The 22039-nt window shown below is 55.3% G+C and overlaps 2 protein-coding genes across 2 annotated transcripts in view; one reads left to right on the top strand and one right to left on the bottom strand.

Moving 5' to 3' along the window:
- RRP1 (ribosomal RNA processing 1) overlaps positions 1-4266 on the bottom strand; it is an 18434-nt gene extending 14168 nt beyond the window's left edge. Inside the window, exons 1-3 of the mRNA XM_032392641.1 lie at positions 4049-4266; positions 2878-2960; positions 1261-1318 (exon numbers count right to left, since the gene is read on the bottom strand). Coding sequence (XP_032248532.1) covers positions 1261-1318; positions 2878-2960; positions 4049-4181 — 274 coding nt within the window. The 5' untranslated portion in view covers positions 4182-4266. The remainder of the gene's footprint in view (positions 1-1260; positions 1319-2877; positions 2961-4048) is intronic.
- A 10208-nt stretch (positions 4267-14474) lies between these two features.
- CSTB (cystatin B) lies at positions 14475-17908 on the top strand. The gene is made up of 3 exons (XM_032392595.1): positions 14475-14638; positions 17258-17359; positions 17539-17908. Exons 1-3 carry the CDS (start codon positions 14573-14575, stop codon positions 17665-17667), a joined length of 297 nt encoding a protein of 98 aa, XP_032248486.1. The 5' UTR covers positions 14475-14572; the 3' UTR covers positions 17668-17908.
- Positions 17909-22039: the final 4131 nt, after the last annotated feature.

Here is a 22039-nt window from a genome sequence, read left to right as displayed (position 1 = left end):
GACCCTACCTGACCCCCACAGGCTGGCTCTTCCCCTACTCGGGCCGGAGACCCTGCCTCACCCCCACAGGCTGGCTCTTCCCCCTCCTGGCTCAGGCCGGCGACCCTGCCTGACCCCCATGGGCCGGCTCTTCCCCCTCCTGGCTCAGGCCGGCGACCCTGCCTGACCCCCATGCCTGGCCCCACTACATCCACTAACCCACCAGGCACAAACCCTCCCGATAACGTAGGTCAGACACACAGTGCTATACGCTAACCTGTGTCCCCCAAATTCATGCTGAAGCCCTAACCCCAGGACCTCAAATAAGACTGTATTTGAAAACGAAGTCTTTAAAGAGGTAATTAAGGTAAAATGAGGTCACTGGTGTGGGCCCTGCACCAATGTGACTGGTACCCTTACAAGAGATGAGGACACAGACACTCACAGAGGGACAAGCGTGTGAAGACACAGGAGAAGGCGGCGTCTGCACGCCCAGGAGAGAGGCCTTGGGGAACCAGCCCTGCCCACGCTGGGGCCTCGGGAAACAAACGGGGCCTCCCTGATCTCCAGCTACAAGTTTCTCCAAAGGGTCGGTCAGACGGTTCAGTGACGGGCAAACTAACCCATTCAACCGTCAGCAGGGGACTGTTTTGTCCCTGGCCTTCTGCTGAGCACAGAAACTCTCCTGCAGGTTCCCAGATGCTAACGACACACTCCCAAATTGAGACAGTGGTTACCGTCCCTAACTGTGACTACTCTACCGACTTCCCGGTAACCGGGGGTAACCGGGGCCTCACCAGCAGCAGCCACAGCCGTCTCTGCCAGGGGCGCGGGCTCCCCACCCCGGGCTCCACCCCCACAGCTTGATTCAACTGGACCGGAGTCTAAACATCAAGATGTCTAAAGATGCCCCAGCGATCACAGAGGCAGGCAGCAGGGTTGAGAACTACAGATCTTGGGCAGGACAAAAACGGATGGGTCGGGGAAGCGCCCTGAGGGAACGCCACCATCAGCTGAGTCGGTCCAGCAACTTGGCCACACTGACTAGATTTCCATTTTCATTTTAAAACGCAAGTTACTGGCCCTTCAGCCTCGAGCTAGGTCCCCATTGGACAAACAAGCTAATACTGCTGAACACTTAGAACAACGTTTCGCATGTAAGCCAGGACAGGGACCTCCCTCTTGCTCTACATCTTAAGAACACAAGCCTTCCACATCTGGTAGCCAACTCTCAGCAGTTCTGCCCTTCCCAAAGGGCTTCCCCGAGGTGAGGGTACTCACGTGCCTCTGTGGTCTGGAAAGCATGGATGAGCTGGGAAATGGTCCTCCCTAGTTCCTCCTGGGGTAGTAAACAGTAAAAAAAACTCCCTCAGACCCTGAAGAAACATGGTCTTACAACAAGAAGCACAACAGAAAGACAACCACACGAAATCTCCACTCGCTCACCACGAGAACCAGCTCCCACCGGGCTTTCTACCCAGCGTGCTTCAGGTCTGCAAGCTGCACCGTTGCAAAAGGCCTCCCCCAGCAGCCAGAACCAACAGAAGCTCATCACAAGCAAGGGCAGCCACTGCTCCCACGACCGGGGCTGAGCCTCAAGCAACAGAGACTGACAGTCAAAGGGGGGCACAGGAGAGATGGGGCCACCTGACCAGGCGGAAGAGACGTACCAGACCCCAGAAACTACTCACTGCCCGTGTCACTGTGCTAAGCATCCCCTAGGGCACTTGCTAAATAGACGATCCCAGAGCCTCCCCTCAGTAGGCGTCAAATACAGCACAGGAGTCTGCAGTTTAAGTAAGTACCCTCACCACCAGGTGATTTTGAAAAAAAGTAAACAATTCACTCTGACACACACTGTTTTAAAAAGGCCAGCATTGAGGGCGCCTGGGTGGCTCAGGAAGCTGGGCGTCTGACTCTTGGTTTCGGCTCAGGTCATGATCTCAGGGTCGTGAGATCAAGCCCTGCATCGGGCTCCACGCTGTGTGGAGTCTGCTTGGGATTCTCTGTCCCTTCCCCTCTGTCCCCCCGACGCATGCTCTCTAAATAAATAAATAGAATCTTAAAAAAAAAAAACTAGCATCTTAGGGCAGTGAAACTGCACTGTAAGATCCTGTCCTAGTGGGGCATGTCACCACCCACAGAATGTCCAAACCCACAGAACGCACACACTGACGGTGAACCCTCACACCCACTATGGGCTCTGGGGACGGTCTGTGTGAGGCAGGCTGATCACCTGTAACAAACACACAGCTCCGGGGGGGGGGGGGGGCTGTTCACGTGTGGAGAAGGGGCTGTATGAGAGTTCTCTGTACCTCAATTTTGCTGTGAACCTAAAACTGCTCTAAAAATAGTCTAATTCTTAGAAAAATAATTAAAAAAAAAAAAAAACCTAGCAGGAGAAACCCTTTTCTCAGCAGACTTGGATTCTGTCCCTCAGTTTCCCTATTTCGGCGCGGTCTGCCGCCTCGGACACACACCCGAGCTGGCAGTCACCTGTCACACCAGGGCTCCCCTCAGCAGCACCGCACACACTCTAACCAAAGGCCTCGGCCCTCTGACTGTAAACAGTGTTGAAGCTACGGGCGCCTGGGTGGCTCAGTCGTTAAGCGTCTGCCTTCGGCTCAGGTCATGATCCCAGGGTCCTGGGATCGAGCCCCGCGTCAGGCTCCCTGCTCCGCGGGAAGCCTGCTTCTCCCTCTCCCACTCCCCCTGCTTGTGTTCCCTCTCTCACTGTGTCTCTCTCTGTCAAATAAATAAGATCTTAAATACATAAATAAAGTGTTGAAGCTATAAAACTTCATAACTCATTCAGTCTTTCGCTACGCTAACATGAGGGTCAACCACGCGCCCATCTGTCCTCCCACTGACGCTTCTGCTACCTCCTCATACACTCACCTGGAGGAGCGGCTTGTCCTGCATCCACATGCAATAAAACAGTCCTTTCCAGACCTTCAGCAGCTCGTCATGAGTGAAGCCACCTGCACCAAGAACAGCGACACTCAGACCAAGCAAGCCCGACTTTGTACTGCCGGGAACAAAGCCAGAGAAATGCGAGGGCCTGAATTAGATCAAAGCGCTCTAAGTAGAAACATACCTGGCCCTCCCCTCTCCTGCAGGCCCTCCCTCCCCTCCCTTCCATCCTCTCAACTCAGAACCCGCTGGACCTGTGGCTGTTAGTATTCCCCCACGGAACGGCCCTTTCGTTACTCAATAAACACTAAGAATCTACGAGTATCCATATCCAGGGCACCGTATTCCATCTGTGGACACTGAACATTGCACGGATTTGCTGGCGATAACTCATTCAGCTTTACATGTTGCGGTTTGTGCACTCTTCTGTGTTATGCTTCAAATTTTAAAAGGAAACATTAACTCATTCAAACTAGTAAGACGCACAGACATGTAAAACCCTTGAAGTATTTATGGCGGTCCTAACTCTGTGTCCGGCACGCTGTTCCTGAAGCAGCGGTTCTCGGACTTTGGCACCAGGATGGAAATCGCCTGGAGAGCTTCTTACACCAGGCTGCCGGCCCAACCGCCAGAGTTTGACTCCTTGGGGCTGGAATGGGACTCAGAATTTGCCTTTCTAACAGGCGTCGGGGTGATGCCGATGCTGCTCACGGGCCGCGCTTTCAGAACCGGCGCTAGTGACCAGTTCACAGGAAGCATGTCGTCCGCCCGGCGGAGGATCGCCGCGGTCTCACTCAGACCACAACCCAGTAATTATACGAAGAGAGAACTGCCAACAGCAACAAACGCCGCTCCGAGTGCCCGAATACGGGCAGCAGGGACAGCAGGGCGTACCGTCAGAAGGGGACGCCGGGCCCCGCGGGGTGGGGGCGCAGCGCCCAGGGCCCGCCGGGCAGGGGTGGGGCTGTGGGAGGCACCCTCGCACACGCCGCCGCGCGGGCCTGACCGCGTGCAGGACCCACGTGCTTCGGAGGTCCCCCCCCGCCCCCCCACACACACCACAGACCGCGCCTCCGCCGACCTCCGGCCGCCCCGCGCACCCCGCCCGGCCCGGCCCGGCCCAAAGGCGCCCCGACCCCGCCAGCCCCGCGCCAACCTGCGGCCCGCTGAGTCCTGGCGACGATGTATTTCCGGAGCTTCTTCACCGCCCGGTCCCGGGTCACCTGCTCGTTCCCGGCCAGCCGCTGGGCCAGCTGGATCTCCGGCGGGAGCGGCACGCGCGGCCCCATGGCGAACGCCCCGGACCCCTGGGCTTCCGCGACCGCGTCTTTTCCACTCGGCGCGCGTGCGACGTCACACGGCCGCGCCGGTCTCCCGCGGGCGTGCGCATGACGTCACAGGGCCGCGACCGCCCCTCCCGGGCCACGGGCGCCGCCGCTTAGCGGCCAGGCCCCGTAATGGCCGCGTCGCCTGCTTCTGCCGAGGCTCCAGTTAAAGAGAGGCGGTGAAGCGTGCGCCTGCTAGGGGACTGTAGTTCACCCCGGCCGGTGAGGGGTTGGAGAAGGACCCCGTGCAGCCCCCAGGAACCGCTGAGTCCGGGGAAAGTCATCCGAAAATGCCACGACCGAGGGAGGCGGTGGCGCGGGCGGGTTTCAGCCACGGCCGGGGCGCCCTTACCCGTGCCCCAGGGTCTGTCTCCGCCGCTGACTCGGGGGGGGGAACGGAAGCCCTTCTGGGCCTCGGGCGGCCTGGACCGGGAGAAGCCGAACAAACCCGGACGAACTCCTCACGAGAGAAGCCGATCATTGGAAAAGAGAAAGGGAGGAGTCTAGTTTGGGGGGCGGCAGCCGGCGGGGGTGGAGGCTCCAGCCCTGACCACGGACCTCTCCACCGCCGGCAAGACGGACACCGAGAGCTTTCTAGAGAGAGGGTCGGGGGTACGGGCCGGAGAGCAGGCGGAGAGTGCGTGATCCAGGTGGGGCTCGCTGTGTGCTCAGCCCCTGGTCGTGGGCGGGGAGGGCACGTGCGGCAAGTGGGCTTCTAGGCGTTGTTGCTGTCTGGGCTTTTCCGGTCAGGTGTTTACAACGGTCTGGACGTTGTCAGTGTCTCAAGAAAGTGCGATAAGGAGTAACCGTTGGCATCTGTTGGAGCAAGAGCGCTGGCTGACACCAGCATCACTTGTGGGGCGGATGAGCCTGAAGCTCGCCCAGCCTCTCGGTCTGCACCCCTGCTTTCAGGATGTGGAGGAAGGCTGCCCACAGTGCATGAGAACACCACGAACTCAGGTCTAGGACAGTTTGCAAGACAGCTGTCCTGATGTCTTCACAAAGTTAATGTCCTAAACAAGGACTGAATGGATGAATATGTGTAAGAGGAGGGAACGCAGCATACAAATCTTGACTGGACCTTGGTTTAAAGAAAAAGCTAAAAAGTCATTTTGGAAATAATTGAGAAAGCTTTCATACAGACTATGTGTAGATTATGGTACAGGATAATTGTTTCTTTTCTAGGGTGTGATGGTGTTTATGTAGAATGAGGTTAAGCAGAATTTTTCTATAAAGGGCTATGTGTCCAGGGACCCCATGACTACCCCCAGGTTCCCTGATTTGCTAGGAGGACCACGACTATGATTTATTAAGGCAAAAGGATACAAAGCAAAATCAGCACAGGGAAAAGGCTTGCTGAGTGAGTCAAGGAGGAAGCTTCCAGAAGCTTCTCCTGGTGGGGTCACACAGAATTTGCTTAATTCACAGCAAAGGGCTGTGACACACTTGTGAGATGTTTCTAGCAGGCAGCTGGTCAGAGATCAGTGCCAGGCTTCTACCGGGGCTAATCACATGGGAACCCTCTGCCTGGCTCGTACCAAAATTCCAGACTCCCAGAGGGAGAGCTGGTGTTCATCACAAGCCTGTGAAAATTAACGAAAGGAAACTTCACCCAAGTGGAGCTGGGAAGCTAGAAGGGGGATCCCCACCACTCAACCGCAATTACAGGAAGAATTTTCAATCACAGATGCAGCAGAAGAATCCTCCATGGGAAAGAATCACCAGTGAGGGTCCCAACAGGGAAAGATACATCCTGCATCTCCTACAAGAGATCGGCCACCTCTGCAATGTAGCTGATGGGAAGCCATCATCACCCCGAACTCATGCTTTTCTCCAACGGACATCTGTTCAAAACAACCTCTTCCAACTTCCTCCTTCTTCCCCATAAAATAAAGTTTCTCTCCTTCGTCGAACTAGCCTATGATTTTTTCAGTAGCTTGCTTGTTTCCAATTACAATTCTCTGCTATTCCTGAATAAACCCATTTTAGCTGGTAAAAACAACTTTTTATTTTTAGGGTCAACAAGCCACATTATTTGTGCAAATGGTTTTGGCCCAGTGAGGCGCTCTTATCACATAGTGGTGGGAACCCTCTTGACATCCACATTCTCAGCCACCAGCCAACCTTATGAGCATGAGGTTGTAAGGAGAGCAGTCAGGACTTAGGTCAACTCTTTTCTACACAGGTAAGATAGTAAGTATTTCCAGAATTACGGGCCAAACGACTGCTGTGGGGCAAGAGCAGCCTCAGACAAAACGTGAAGGATGAGCATGGCTGTGTACCAATAAAACTTTATTTTCAAAACCAGGTGGTATGTGGGGCGTCTGGCTGGCTCAGTCGGAGCATTCGACTCTTGATCGTGGGGGCGAGTTTGAGCCCCATGTTGGGCATAGAGCTTACTTCACAACAAAACCAAACCAGGTGGCGTTATGGATCCGGCCCATGGACGGTAGTCTGCCAGTACCAGATAGCGCAAAATGTTCTTACTTTTAGGAAATAACCGCAAAGTGGTGATAGTGAAGTGTCGGGTTGTCCGGAAGTTAACTCAATAATCACTCGTAGATAAGCAGGTGGGGCAAAATGTTAGCAAAGGTTGACTCAAGTGGCAGGAGCACAAGTATTGCCCTGTTTTTCCAACTTTCTCTGTGTTTGGAGATTTTCATGACAAAAAGTTGGGAAACATTTTACAAACTGGTTTTAAGATTTTATTTATTTGACAGAGCACAAGCAGGTGGGGGGCAGGGAGAGAGAAGCAGACTCCCCGCTGAGCAGGGAGCCCGATGCGGGGCTCGATCCCAGGACCCCGGGATCATGACCTGAGCTGAGGGGAGACACTTAACCGATTGAGCCACCCAGGCGCCCCTAGAAACTCGTTTTAGAATCGGAATGAACTCTTCCACCAACTGTTTAGGTGCCATCTATAAATAGTGACGTGAACAAGACAAGGTCGGGCAATGAAGAGACACACTCGTGCGCTATACAAAGGGCAGCGTGATGGCTGGGAACAGTCCTAAAGCAGGAAAAAGAAGATGGAAGACAACCAAGCCTAAGAAAAGAGCAATTTTAATAAACACATAGTGAATTTGTGACACAAAATTTCACCAAAATAACAAAATGCACCAACATCTACTTTAGAAATATGCTTTATAGTATGAACAGCTATCGGATGCTGGCAGCTAATGAAAGATTTGCATCATATCCAGCGTACCTAAAAAATAAATGTGCAGGGCACCTGGGTGGCTTGGTCGGTTGGGCGTCTGACTCTGCTCAGGTCATGATCTCAGGGTCGTGAGATTGAGCCTCCGTGTCAGGCTCCGCACTCAGTGGGGAGTCTGCTTGAGATTCTCTCTCTCACTCTGCTCCTTCCCCCATGCTTGCTTGCACTCGCGGGCACACTCTCTCTCTCTCAAAATAAATCTTTTTAAAAATAAATAAATGAATAGGGCGCCTGGGTGGCTCAGTCGTTAGGCATCTGCCTTCGGCTCAGGTCAGGATCCCGGGGTCCTAGGATCGAGCCCCGCATCGGGCTCCCTGCTCAGTGAGGAGTCTGCTTCTCCCTCTCCCACTCCTGCTGCTTGTGTTCCCTCTCTCGCTGTGTCTCTCTCTCTGTCAAATAAATAAAATCTTTAAAAAATGAATGAATGAATGAATGAATGTGCTCTATTCTGAATGCGAAATTATCCCTCTTTCCGAAACTTCTCAAAGTCTGCTGTGCATTGCAGGCAAGAACCAGCAATGGATACTAAAATTAGTGGCAAAAGTATGATAGGAAATATATTTGCAGAGTCTCAAAGATACTTACTGGTTACAATAGGAAAGTAGTAACTCTATAGTGGAGAAACCTGGCAGACACCACTTTATTCAAGATGGAAGTCAGTATTACCCGGGAGGAGACACATGGATACCAGGTACCCTCAATAAGATGCACTGAAAGGACACAGTGAGGAAAAAAAAACAAAAAAAAACAACTCTCTAAAGACCGGATAGACAAGGGGAGCCAGTTTAGATTTCAGTCTAAGTCAGCATGACTGTACATAAACTTTGTTTGAACCAAAAACCTGACTTATGGCCCCGCTACCCACGCATCGCGCACCTGCTTTGTGAATGAGTCAGCTGAAGGAAAACCATCTTGTCCTTGAGATTCCCGCCAATGCCCCTGCTCCCCACATTCCTTTACGATAAAACTCAACCTGATCATGAGGAAATATCCCCCAAGCCCCAAAGAGAATCAGTCCTCAAAAAAGGTGATCTATACTCTTTAAAAGGATCACGATCCTGAACGACAAAGACGGAGAAACTGACAGCACGCAGTGTGGCAGGAGCCTGGGCCAGAAAGATGGCTTTACTGGGACAGCGGTGAACGAGTCAGTGCTGTGGGTCAGCTCATCTGTTGTAAAGCAAGGCTTATTTCCTGCTTCTGAAAACTGCTGTCCCTGCTCATGTACAGCACCAACATTTAGGGGACGTTTACAGAAACTATGCCATCTTTGGAACCTAAAATTATTTCAGTATAAAAAGTTTTAAGTATTAGAAAAGAAAAAAAAGAAAGTCTAACAGGACTTTGGGGAACGGGTGTCTTTTTCAACTGGTACACACATTACCCCATCGTGTCTGCTGCACAAAGACGAAGCTGTGTGTCTCTCCGCCCGCACCCAGGACGGTGTCAGGTGGTGACAGTGTGAAGGACAGCTGTGAACAGCTCACTGGGTACGAATTAGCCACAGGAGGATGACTATTTCTTCCACAAATAGTAAGGACCATCATATTTCCGTACAGTATCATGTAGGCCCACCTCTCATCCTTGTCCTGCCCGTGTTTTGTTTTCTGGAAGGCAGAAAAATGCCTGTTTGTGGATCCTGTGTGTTGCTCCCTCTGCAGACGCTAGGGGAGGACCCGTCCTGCCTCCCCCGGGCTCCCAGCGAGCCTGGGCTCGGGGCTGCTTTGCTGCGGTCTCCGCCGCCCTCATCGTCTGGCCTCCTCCCCCACACCGCTGTGTCTTCTGGTTTTCTTATAAGGGTACCGGTCACTGGATTTAGGGCCCACCCTGGTCCACTAGTAACCTCTCTTAACTAATGACAGTTGCCACGACCCTATTTCCAAATTCACGTCCCCTTCTCAGGTTCCGGGTGCACGTGACTTTCAGGGAGACACTATGGATCCCGCTACAGAAGGGGGAAGGAAGATAAAATCAGTCATAGCACCACCATCTCATGAGACTTTGCACCCACCTTTAGTAAACCCTAAAACCGTGCTGCAAGGGAAGTATGACTTTTGCCATTCTGTAGGTGAGCGAAGAGGCTCAGCGGTTACACTTCTGCCCAGAGCCTGTAAGAGACAAGGCCAAGGATACGCCCAGGCTGCCCCACAGTGCCCTGGAGGGTGTGAGAGCCCGCCGTCCTCCCCAGGACTCTGCTCAGGTGCCCCGCCCAGGGGCCTCACCCTCCTCACCCGAGCCCCGAGCCCACTGTCTGCAGACCTTCTCTCCAGACTCAAACTCATTCACTCACGGAGCACACGTAGGCTCCTTCCTCATGCTTACGCTCTCAGTTTTTCATTATAGAATATTAGGGAAATAAGAAAAGTTACAGGAAGGAACCAGACACAGTCTCATGGTCTGAAGGAACAAGTTGGTACATAGCTGCTCATTCTCTTCTGTGCACACGATTTTTTATTAATTACACATTAATTTATTAATATAACTTATTAATTATATTAATCACACGATATTGACAGTTTTGAAACTGCTTTTCAGTAACACACCTAGCAGTTTCCTGTGGTATTATTAACTTCTCAAGAATAGGCAGTATTCCTTGGGCGCCTGGGTGGCTCAGATGGTTAAGCGTCTGCCTTCGGCTCAGGTCATGATCTCAGGGTCCTGGGATCGAGTCCCGCATCGGGTTCCCTGCTCAGTGCAGAGCCTGCTTCTCCCTCTCCCTCTACCACTCCCTCTGCTTGTGCTCTTCTGTCTATCTCTCTGCCAAATAAATAAATAAAATCTTTAAAAAAAAAAAAAGAATAGGCAGTATTCCAAAATAAGACAATTATTTTTTCTAAGAACAAAAAGTGTTTAAAAAAGCTTTGGAAAAATACAGAAAATCACAGGGAGCTAAGTTATTAAATGCCTACGTCCACCCTCAGAGATGGCTACTGCGAACGGCTCCGTGGCGCCTGGGCCCCACCGAGCCCCCGGGGACCCGAGTCTCCAGGGAAAGCCTGCAAACTGGCATTTCAACAAGCAGCTGGGGGAGCAGCGGGCAGGGAAATGGGGAAATGCCCTTCTAGAAGCACTTCCTCCCAACAGCACAGCCCCTTGTTATGGACAGGGGCTGGGCACAGAGGGGCTTCTAAATTCTGGGATGGAAATTTTTATACATTTTCTCTCCATCCAAGAATTTTCCTTGATTCCTGGCATTGATTGCTCCAACTGTGGTTTTGTTTGTGATTTACAGAAGTGTATGAGAATCAAATATTTATTTAGGGACTCCTGTGTGACAGATACAACGGTGAGGACCAGACCCAACGCCACCCGTCTGGCTGCTGGGAACCCCAGCAAGGACACAGGTCGTTAGGAGACGCAGAGAGAACCACTGGCGTGCCCAGGGCAGGGGCACCAGGTTTACCCAGAGAGTCAACTGCCCCCCAACCCGGATCCTGGTCTTCCTTCCCTTTGATTCTGTGGAGGCTTCTTTACTTAGGAAACCCTTGGCCTGCATTAGTTTACAACAAGGGCCTTTTAAGATTCTACATCTGTTCGCTCCTTTGACTTGTCCCAATTTCTGCAGTTCGCTCCACCCCTCCAGAGGGGCTCAGGGCTGCCTCCGCCGGTGCCGGTTCCCTTCAAGGGCCCTGGCTCAGGTGTAAAGCCATAGTTCACTCAGTCCGTAGCGACCGCAGGTGGCCAGGCCTGACATGCACCCTAAGGGGGAAGGCAGGACCCTGGTGTGCCCACGTGGGGCACCTGGTTTTGGGTTTATCTTCACTGTTACTTCCCTTGCTAGTGAAGATGAACTGGTAACCGGTAAATGATTAGTTGTATAAATGTTCCATCTTTCCTTTTCTTTCTGTTTTTCCTTTCTTTTTTTTTTTTTAAGGGTTTCTTGGGCTAGAATTTAATTAGCAACACATTCTGATGACAATTTTTTGCATGAGGGAACATAAGCACCAACTGATGAGCTCCGAGAGCAGGTGTGTGGATTACCTGCCTAAGAGCACAAAGAGGAAAGCAAAGGAGGTGAGCATCTTGCTGAGGAAGAAAGAAGCCTGAGATGCTAAGAAAAAAACCCCTTGCCTTCCGCATGCCGGGAAAATCAGAGACTTCACAGGTAGGGCTTCACAGATTTCAGGCTGAAGTGATATCCAAGGCCCTGGAGTGGCTCCAGGACTCCGGGTGCGGAGACATGATATTAGGTCTTTTTCTCTGGCTCCAGCAAGATGAGAACCCGGGGCATCAAGGAATGAGAGATAAATGTCAGCCTTTTCCAGGGCCTTTGGATAGAAAAAGTGATGCTAATTATGGGAGAGATTTACGTTAGTGTACGAATTAGAGACAGTCGTAGTAATAACACTATCAGCTCGCCCTGGGGCTCGGATGCTGTCCCGAACATTTCACACTGATTAACTCATTTACTACTTAAACTCAAAACCCTATGAGATTGCTTCTGAGTATGATCCCCACAGAGAGGCCAGAGATGTTCGGCAACTAGTCCTACGCCACGCAGCGGGTGCAAGGGAGACCTGCATCTGCACTCGAGCATTTGGCCCCCAGAGCCTGCTCCCTGTGGGGGCTCGCAAGCATCGTGTGGACCCAGCCCTGCAGCAGTAAGAAAACCCTGGCTTCCGAGAGCAGCACCAGAGACCAACCACACATAGGGTCAATGGCCAGACCGTGTACGTGGGACCAGAGAACTCTGACCCACAACCTCTATAAGAACCATCTGGAAGCCAGACCGCGGCCACAGGCCTCTGCAGCCCCACCCCTGGACCAGTCCGGAGTCGGCCGTGACTGCCATCTTCTCTTCCCCTCCAAACTCAGGACAGCCGGAGAAAATCGAATACGCCCCTGAAATCAATCCCACAGGATGCCCAGCTTGTAGTGAGCCCACCCGCAGACTCCACAGAGCACACCTGAGTCTTCCTTTTCTTCCATGACAAGCTGTCCCCCACCCCTGCCTGCTGTGAGTCTCTGCCAAACCCCAGCGCTGCTGGGGGCCCCCTTGCTGCAGCCAGCTCTGAATAAGCAGCCTTTGCTTGCTCTCCTTTGGGTTTGCTTTGCTTATTTCCCCGGGTGTAGCCTCCTATCTGTAAAATGTCAGCACATGAGGAGCGGGGTCCAGCAGGGAGAGAGCGCGTCAGACCTGAGGAGGCATCTGTTATAAAATAAAATTCAGGGGCGCCTGGGTGGCTCAGTCGTTAAGCGTCTGCCTTCTGCTCAGGTCATGATCCCAGGGTCCTGGGATCGAGCCCCGCATCGGGCTCCCTGCTCGGCGGGGAGCCTGCTTCTCCCTCTCCCACTCCCCCTGCTTGTGTTCCCTCTCTGGCTGTCTCTCTCTCTGTCAAATAAATTTTAAAAATCTAAAAAAAAGAAAGAAGGAAAGATGATTTCAGGTAAGGTCACCTTCCCTCAGGGGGAGCAGCAGGGGTCTGATCCTGCAGATTCCCTCCTCTTCCTTTGGGGGAGAGACAGGGCCCAAGGGACCAGGTACCTCCTTGGTGGCCACCAGAACATTCCTCACTGGCCAGTTAGGACTACATTTCTGGGGGAGGTTGGCACTGGGGAAGGGTGTGGTTAGGTTAGGGATGAAGTCCTGGCTTGGTGACTTGGCCTAAGTGGCTCCATTCTGGGCCTGCTGGTTTTCTTTTTAACACATTGCAAGATGGAGCAAAGGATGGATGGAGGGATGAGAGGAGGGAGAGGTGGGCAAAGCCCACTGAGCTGCAGGACATGACAAGACCAGAGAATTGCCTTCCTTTCCTCATCTTGGCAATTATTTTCTGATGCTTTGTTTCCCACATAGAGGAGTTTTCCATTTTTATGGAGTCAAATCCGACTCACTCACACATTTACGCAATTGTGAAGGGGTTGTGGGATTTCCCCTTCCCAGCTCCCCAGGGCTCAGCCACCCCTGACCTCCCACCCTTCCTGAACTTACAAACCAGGCTTTGCCCCTGGCAGGTACCAGAAAGCCTTGTCTCCCACACACCTGCTCGCCGGGGCTCTGTGTCGGGCCCACCAGCAGCTAAAGGTGGGCCTGCTCCTGCAGGGTCAGCACCCAGTGAGCGGGGAGGCCAGCGACAACTGATGGGTGGGTCGCCGGCTGCCGGGGCCTGGACCTTTCTAAAAGACCAGTCCTGTCCAGACAGTTCCTAGCATGGGCCCTACCCCTGCCCTGAATAAAGTGTGGGACCTTCCCTGGGTGGTGGAATCTGTCTAATCCTAACCCAAATCCTGCCCTAACCTATCCCTTCCCAAATGCCCTCGCTCTGACCACACCTCCCCCAGCCGGGCCGAAGCCTTGGGAGCCATCTCCTCCCCATGCCCGGGGCAGTTTCGTGTCTCCTCTGTTCACACAGGCCAACCCTCCACCGTGCTTCTGAGTCACATGCTGGTGACTGACCTCCACAGTGGCTGGCACAAGTGGGGTGTTGGGCCAGGCCTTGCAGATGAGCGATGCAGGGTGGTTGAATGCATAGGGGGGTGAGGCAGGGCAGGGCCTGATCCTGGCCTCTGGGATTCCGCGACAGCCTCCTGCCCCTGTGCCCAGCTCCTCCAGGTCCTGGCTGGGCACAGGCCCCTCTCCCCTGCCCTCCCGTAGCTCTTATCTCAGGTCCTGCTCACCACTTGCCTGTGGCCCACCCCCTACCCCACCGCATCGCTGCGTCCAGCCCTGCACAGGATGAGACTCCAGACCGTCCCCTGAACAACCCACCCCCACCCCCACGTGGGGCCTGACCCCAACTGTCCCCTGCAGTGGGGACACTCCGCCCCGACCCGCCAGAGAAAGACGAAACCAAAGCCACAGTGCGGGGACCCCCCCTACAGCACGCGACCACTGGTCCCCACACGGTGCGGGCAGTGAGGGGCCCAGGTGCTCGCCCGCCCCGTGCGCGCCCAGCGGAGAGGACTGCGACCGTCCCCCGCCCGGGCCCTGCGCCGCCAGCCCTCGGGCCTAGCCCCGCCCCGCCCTCGGCCCCGCCCCCGCCCCCGCGCCGGCCTTCGCCCCGCCCTCGGCCCTCGGCCCCGCCCCCGAGCCACGTGACCGCCGCCCCCTTTAAGCAGAGCGGACACCTGGGCGCTGGGCGTTGCTCTGCCCGCCGCTCCTCCTCCGCTCCTCGCTCCTCTTCCGTCCGCCGCCAGCATGATGTGCGGGGCGCCCACCGCCTCGCAGCCCGCCACGGCCGAGACCCAGGCCATCGCCGACCAGGTAGGCGGCAGCGGGCGGGGCCCGCGGGTGCCAGCCTGGGGTCGCCTCCCAGAGCGCCCTCCAGCCGCCGGAGGCCGGGCCGGCCCGCCTGGGCTCCAGCTCCACGACCGCGGCAGGTGGCGGCGCGCGGGGCCCGGGCGGGCTGCGGGGCGGGGCGGGGCGGAGGCCTGGGGCTGCTGCCGTGACGCCCGTCCCCTGCCGCCGCCCTGGGCCCGCTGCGCCGGGCGGCCCCGGCCTGGCCCAAGTGGCTCCGCCAGCCGACCGCCGTGAAGGGCGGTGACTCAGCCCCACGAGACCTCGAAATGAGGAATGTGCGGCGACTGCTGTGCGAGCCCCGCCTGGGCCGCGGCTCCGGGCTCTTCCCCGCAGCCTGGGGCCGCAGGGCCCTGCCCTTCCTCACCGCTCCTGCTTTTCCGGGACTAGGAAACGCCTCCCTTGTCTGCGGAGTGCTGAACGTGCGTAAGGCCATTTGCTGTTGGCCACTGGAAAGTGACCTGGAGCAGTGGTGCTGCTGCTGGGGGAAACTGAGGCGGCAGCCCATCTGCCGGCAGGTGTCCAGGAGGAGAGAGGCGGGGTCCCCACCTCCCGCACGTCTGTACTGACTCCTTAGGGGAGCACTCTGGGCTGCACGCAGGAATAGCCCTCTGGGGCTGACCGGCTTCCAGGTCCTTCTGTACCCGCGCCAGTCAGTGACAAGCGCCTGCCAGTCGTGTACTGGGGCCTTCCCTGGTCCTCTGCCCCCGCCCGGTCCCCTGAAGGCTGCTGACTGCCCTCCGGCCCCCTCTTTGTCCCGCTGGGCCCCGGTGTCGGTGGGCGGCCCCTCTGCAGCAGGGCCCGGGGCCTGGCCACGCTGCCTGTCGCACCACCTCTGTTCGGGTGTCCTTACCATCCCTTGCCTGCAGCCCGGGGCTTTCCTGCCTCCAGTCCCGAACCCCGCGAAGGGAGAGGTGATTCCTTTCCCAACCCCCCGGGCCATTCTGAGGGTGTCACTCACCCCCCCACACCCCGAGCCCCTAGTTTTGTAAACTGCGAAGTCCGTTCCGCGCAGACCTAGCATGGCGCTTGCACGAAGAGGGGGGCTCCAGGTGAGTCTTCAGACGCAGGTAGGCGCTGGCCCCGGGGAGACAGGCAGGTGCCACCATGACAACGGGCAGTGACACGGAGAGAGCAGCAGGACAGTGGCTGGCCTTCTCCCTACCTGGCTGCCCGGAGTCCAGCCTTCTGTCCGTTCTCCCCAGCAAGGGCGCCTCCCTGAAGGCCACACAGGCCGCCTTTTGACTCACTGTGTGTAGGATGGTGACCCGCCCCTTGCCTCCCAGGAACGAGCCTGCCTCCTGCAGCCAGTGTAAGAGGAACCTCTAACCCTCTGGAACTAGCCCCGTCCCTCCCTCACGCAGTCTGCACACTGCAGGGCCTACCGTCAGCCCCGGGAGGAGCTCTTACACTAGATGAGATTTAAAAAGACAAACCTGTATTCCTGTGCCATAAAGATGCTCAGTTCCTAAAAGGCCAAGACCTTGGAAAACAGGATTGACCCAAGAGTATGAATACTATTTGACATTTAAGACGAGGATCAGCTTCTGCCCAGAGGCTCTGCATCTGAAAGAAATCCTCTCAAAATGCAGCAAAGTGCTTTCTACTGCGAAGCCCTGTGTCTGCTGCATCCCATGTTATAGGAGACATGCAGGAACAGCCCAGTCATGCCCACAGCAGGGAAACAGTGAAGAGAATTGGGGCACACCTATATGATGGAAGAGTACCTTTAAACTTAATGTAAAATCTAGTTTAAAATTTTGAAAATGATTTACTTCTCAATTTTAAGAGTAAAAAATTATATAGCCTTTCAAACAAACCGTTCAAGTGTTAAGACTGAAAACACATTGTAAATTGGCATATAGTACAGTAATGGTAAAAATACATATTTTTTAAAGATTTTATTTATTAGAGAGAGAGTGTGCACACACAAGCAAGGGGGAGGAGCAGAGGGAGAGGGAGAAGCAGACTCCCCGCTGAACAGGGAGCCCGATGCGGGGCTTGATCCCAGGACCCCAGGATCATGACCCGAGGCGAAGGCAGGCGCTTCACCGACTGAGCCACCCCGGTGCCCCGTAATGGTGACAATATTAAAATATCCCATGATATCCCTAGAACAGGAAGGGCCAGTGATCTACTGAAATAGGACCATGGAAACCGGTCGATTGAAGGCATTGTTTTCTGCGCTTTATGGGGAGAGCTAAGAGTTTAACGCGTCCCTCCGCTATAAAGAACAATCAGGTTACAGAAAGGCTGTAAAGGGGGGCGCCTGGGTGGCTCAGTTGGGTAAGCGACTGCCTTCGGCTCAGGTCATGATCCTGGAGACCCGGGATCGAGTCCCGCATCGGGCTCTCTGCTCAGCAGGGAGTCTGCTTCTCCCTCTGACCCTCCCCCCTCTCATGTGCTCTCTCTCTCTCATTCTCTCTCTCAAATAAATAAATAAAATCTTTAAAAAAAAAAAAAAGAAAGGCTGTAAAGGATAACACAGGAATCCAGTGTGTAGCATTTCACATGAGAAATAGACTGTGTGAGCACCTCTCGCAGGAGCGAAGCCACTAAGGTTCTCCGTTCTGTCCCCTCCCCAAGGTGAAGGCCCAGCTGGAAGAACAGGAAAATAAGAAGTACGCTACCTTTAAGGCTGTGGAATTCAGGAGCCAGGTGGTCGCAGGGATGAACTACTTCATCAAGGTGAGGGTCAGCCACGGGTGGTGGGTGGCCGGGAGGGTGGCAAGCAGGAAGCTGATGACCCGAAGGGATCCCCCTACCCCTATCCAGGGCCTTTGTCATGCAGGCTGGCCCAGCAGGGGCACGTGCGGTCACAGGGCCTGCCTGCCCCTCACTCGCCTTACCCCCTTCCATCTCTCCAGGTTCAAGTTGACGATGATGAGTTTGTGCACCTTCGAGTATTTCAAAGTCTCCCGCACGAAAACAAGCCCGTGGCCTTGTCCAGCTATCAGACCAACAAAGCCAGGCATGACGAGTTGGCGTATTTCTAGTTCCCACCCTGAACAGGGCTCGTCCATGTGGTTCTGTCCTCTGTGGACGTGTCTGGGACCAAAAGTAAATGTCGTTTCTACACGGGGCCACTTGGGGGGGGGGGGTGTCACCACCTCGTTTGCGACTCTGTTCCTGACTTTCAGCGGGAGAGACAAAGTCAACACAGTCACTGATCTTAATTACTTTCAAAGAGGGCTTATATTCTCTTTAAATCCATATTTTTAAATGTTTATGAACTTACTCCTTTGTTTGGGTGTTTTCTTTGACCTGAAACCATAATCACATACAGGAGCGTCGGGAGGTGAAGGGACGTGTTTATGCGGTGGTTTTAGAGCTACTGTCTGCTGTGCGGGGGGGGCCCCTCCTGGGTCACGCGCTGGCCGCAGCTGGCCAGCCCCCGCCCTCCCCCTGCGGAGCTGCACCCCGGGGGAGTTGCCCAAGGTCCCCATGAGTGGGCGGAGGACCCGGGATTCCAGGAGCCTGTGTTCGAACCACAGCTACCCACACTCATGCCTTGACTCCATCCTGTCTCCAGGCCTAGTTTCCCCCATAAAAATGAAAGGATTTGGGTAAATCTGATTCTAGAGCCTTAGCTCCAGGGTACTTGGACGCATTCACACACCGCCTTACACTCTGGTAGAAACACACAGATGCGTGCGCAACGGGTGTAACATTTCAGGTAACAGAGGTGGGCTGCAGAAGGGTCCGTCGGCCTCGCTGAGCACCGGCCTCCTGCAGGGTCTCGAACTTCTGCTCTGAGCTGCGGGTGCGGCTACGGTGGAGCCCCTGGGCAACAGCACATCTCCAGTTCTCAACAGAGGGTCCCCGCGTCAGTGACGTCAGTCCTGTGCTTGGTTTGCCCCGGGTCTGCGTTTCATAAGCAAAGGGCACACATTACTGTTATCGGGAGAGGGAGGACTGGTGAGGTGTCTGTGGTTCAGGTCGTGGCAGGAGGTTGTTCTCGAGGGTTCACGTTGGTCTCGGATTCCCAGACCTCTTTGTGTCCGCGGCGTGGGGCACGTCGAGCTGGCTCTGCGGCTGCAGGATCGGGCTGTCTGGATCTCGAGGGAAGGAAGAGTGCGCTAGGGCAGCGTGGTGAGCAAACAGCTTCGAAGCTTTGAAGAACACCCTAATACGAGCTGTGTGCGTCCTAGTCACTGTCCTTGAACTAGAATAAAAAGCTTTCCTAACAGGCTCTTATTCTTGGCAGTCAAGCAATTTTGCATTGAAATGAAGATTGAGCATATTTTGCAACTCAGCATGGGGACAGTAATCCAGAGCTGGTTTGGGGGACATACGCTCTTCCATCTGCCCCCTGGTCCCTCAGTGCAGGGACCACCATGGGGCTCCTGTCCATGTCTCCCTACGACAGGACTTTTCTCTAGTTCTGCAACTCACCCACCAGGTAGCCCTTTGTGCCAGGCTGGTGACGCCCCCCCAACCATGGCCCCTCACACACCTGGAATGGCCCCTCACTGAGCCCTCCTCCATTCACCCCTGGGAGTACCATCTGTTCCTCCAGGACCAAGAAGACTGCGAAAGGGACCCAGCCCACTGCTGAGTGTCACAGACCCCGGTGCTCAAGCTCCCCAGGTGGGAACGAGCCCCCCTGGGCCAGCAGGTGGGCACCTTTCCCAGCTGCCCTCAGGTGAGCTTCCTCTCCTCCGCCCAGAATTCTCGGCGAATGTCACTTTTCCCAAGGCCTGACCCTGCAACCCCCCCGGGCCGGACAGGTCAGCGCACTCTGCCAGCCCTGGTTCTGCCCTTCCAGGGGGCCCCCGGCTTCCTCACCAGCTCAGAGGAGCAGACCCCACCACACCTGGTCTCTAACTGCTCCCGGCACACGGTGCCGGCGGAAAGCACAGTCAGCTGACTCAGATGAGATCAGGTGCACATCAGCCTGGAGATAGAGGAACAAGTAACTGAGGTCACTCATGCACTGGACACAATCATCGGTGTGGGTAATCTGTCACCACCAGGTGGGGTGCCTAGGAGACTCTCACTGAGCTGCTTGGAAGTGGCATTCATGCATTTTCTGTCCTTGCAAAAGCAGGCACATGGCTCCAGCAGACAAGGGCTAGAAAAAAATGAGAATTCTAAAGGAACATGTGAATTCCTCTATAGTCCAGGTCTGGACAAAGGCTTTTAATCTACAACTCCAATTACAGACTTGGAGAACGTATTTGTAACTTATTAAGGGTTAACGCTGCTAATGTATAAAGAACTCTCAAAAGTGGGGAGAAAAGGATGAAAAATCCTATTGTAAAATAATCAAAGACCTGAACACAATCACAACAATTATTAAAATGCCCATGTAACACTTTTTTTAAAAGATTGATTGATTTGAGGGGACGCCTGGGTGGCTCAGTCGGTTAAGCGTCTGCCTTCGGCTCGGGTCATGATCCCAGGGTCCTGGGATCGAGTTCCGCATCGGGCTCCCTGCTCCGCGAGGAGCCTGCTTCTCCCTCTGCCTCTGTCTCTCTCTCTGTCTCTCATGAATAAATAAATAAAATCTTTAAAAAAATAAATAAATAAATAAAAGATTGATTGATTTGAGAGAGAGAGAGCCCACAGAAGGAGAGGGAAAGGGAGCAGTGGGGAGCCCGATGCGGGGCTCGATCCCAGGACCCCAGGATCATGACCCGAGACGGCAGGCAGATGCTTCACCGACGAGCCCCCCAGGCGCCCCTCCACGTAACAATCTTCATGAGAGAAGAGCAGAGTGAAACCGCGCCGAGGCCGTCTCCGTCCTGCTCCCCTGACAAACGTCCGGAAGCCTGTAACCCCCCAGTGGGCTGGGAATGCAAACAGGTGCTGGCCCTGTGCGGGAACTGGTGGCCTCTCGGGTCCACAGGCACATGGCCTTCCAGCTGGCGCCCCCGCTGCACGGGGACCACGAGCACAGAGTTGGCAGCGGCTGGCAGGCAGGTGGTTGGCAAGTGAGCACATGATGGAGGAGGGGACTCCTCATCTGATTCAGGGCTTCCTGTCACTGTACCGTGCCCAGCTCACCTCTGCAGGCCCCGGGCCTCCCTAGCCTGTCCATCCCACCTGCCCTGGCCTCCGCTGCGGCAGCTCCGGCACCAGTGTCCAGCCCGGGGGGACCCACAGCCGCCCTGGGCGGGGCAGCACACCTCCCAAGCCCAGGGGTGCCCGCCCCTGTGGGGTGGACTTCGACCCACTGGAGGAGATGGGAGACCTGGAAGCCCAGCAGGCCGCCTGGCCAGCTAGGTCACACCCCGTCGGGCATCTTCTCTCCCTGCCTTGTCCCTTTTTCTGTCCTCACCTGCCAGCCTGGGATGGCACCCCCCCCCCATACTACTGTGCTCAAGAGTGGGACTAGGCTAGGCTCTCTTCTGGGAACCCAGTCTGGGGAAGCCCTAGGTGCTGTGGTCTCCAGGCCGGCCTTCCCAACGCCCCCAGGGGAAGCCCGAACCAGGAATCCTCCCAATGGTTGAGGTTTGACAGCCACGCGTGGTCCTCTGCTGGATCTTCCATGCAGAGCCTCAGAGAGACAGGTGACTGTGTGAGGACCCAGGTACCTCACACCCCCTAGGACGCAGAGGGCTGAAGTGGGTCCCCCCTGAGGATGGCCCCGAACCTGTGGATGTTACCTTACTTGCAAGGGGACATTTCAGATGTGATTAAGCCAAGGGTCTTGCGTTGGAGCGGTGATCCTGGACTCTCTGGGGGGCCCAATGTCATCCTAGGGTCCTTAGAAGAGGAGGCAGGGGTCAGAGTCAGACCAGAGAGGCTACACTGGCGGCTGTGATGTGGGGGGCCACGAGCCAGGAACGCAGCCCCTCTAGAAGCTGGAAAAGGCAGGGAGTACATTCTCCCCGGAGCCTCTAGGAGGAAGCAGCCCTGCCCGCCTATCTTGACCTGTCTGCCCTCCGCGCTGGGCGTGCGTCAGCGTCGCTCTAAGCCCCTGCATCTGTGGAAGTGAGTTACACCAGCCACCCACAGTCGTCCACCGGGAGGGCCTTGCGGGCCCGAGAGGGGGCATGGGAGAGTCCGCAGTGGGTTTGAGAGGTGGAGTGTGACATTCCAGACATAAAGCGATTCCCATGTCCTCTCCCACCCTCCTCCGCCTCTCTGGCAGGCGAGGAGCCTGGTGTTCCTGGAGGCTGCCTGCGGATTTACTCACAAAGGTGTGGGTGACTCACAGTGGGAGCTCGGTACCTGCCCGGCCAGTACGACCAGCACTGTCACCACCCAGGGGTGAGGGAATTGAAACCCAGGCACTGGAACCCAGAAGGAGCAGTGACACACATCAGTGGCTAAGGCCGGTTCTCCGAGTCTGGCCTGGAGGGGCTGGGGAAAGGGAGTCCCACCCTCCCCGGCACCCCTGCCCTCAGGCGGAGCTCACGG

Source organism: Phoca vitulina, unplaced genomic scaffold (assembly GCF_004348235.1).
Source record: "Phoca vitulina isolate PV1807 unplaced genomic scaffold, GSC_HSeal_1.0 scaffold68, whole genome shotgun sequence".
In the NCBI taxonomy this organism is placed as follows: Eukaryota; Metazoa; Chordata; class Mammalia; order Carnivora; family Phocidae; genus Phoca; species Phoca vitulina.
The sequence above is the reverse complement of the archived record's forward strand: the minus strand, read 5'-3'. Positions and strand labels throughout refer to the sequence as shown.

Excerpts from the sequence above, each read along its gene's own strand:
- CSTB (XM_032392595.1), top strand. The coding sequence starts at position 14,573 with ATGATGTGCGGGGCGCCCACCGCCTCGCAGCCCGCCACGGCCGAGACC. Across the intron at positions 14,639-17,257 it reads CCCAGGCCATCGCCGACCAG|GTGAAGGCCCAGCTGGAAGA; the intron begins GTAGGCGGCAGC and ends CCCCTCCCCAAG. Across the intron at positions 17,360-17,538 it reads GGATGAACTACTTCATCAAG|GTTCAAGTTGACGATGATGA; the intron begins GTGAGGGTCAGC and ends CCATCTCTCCAG.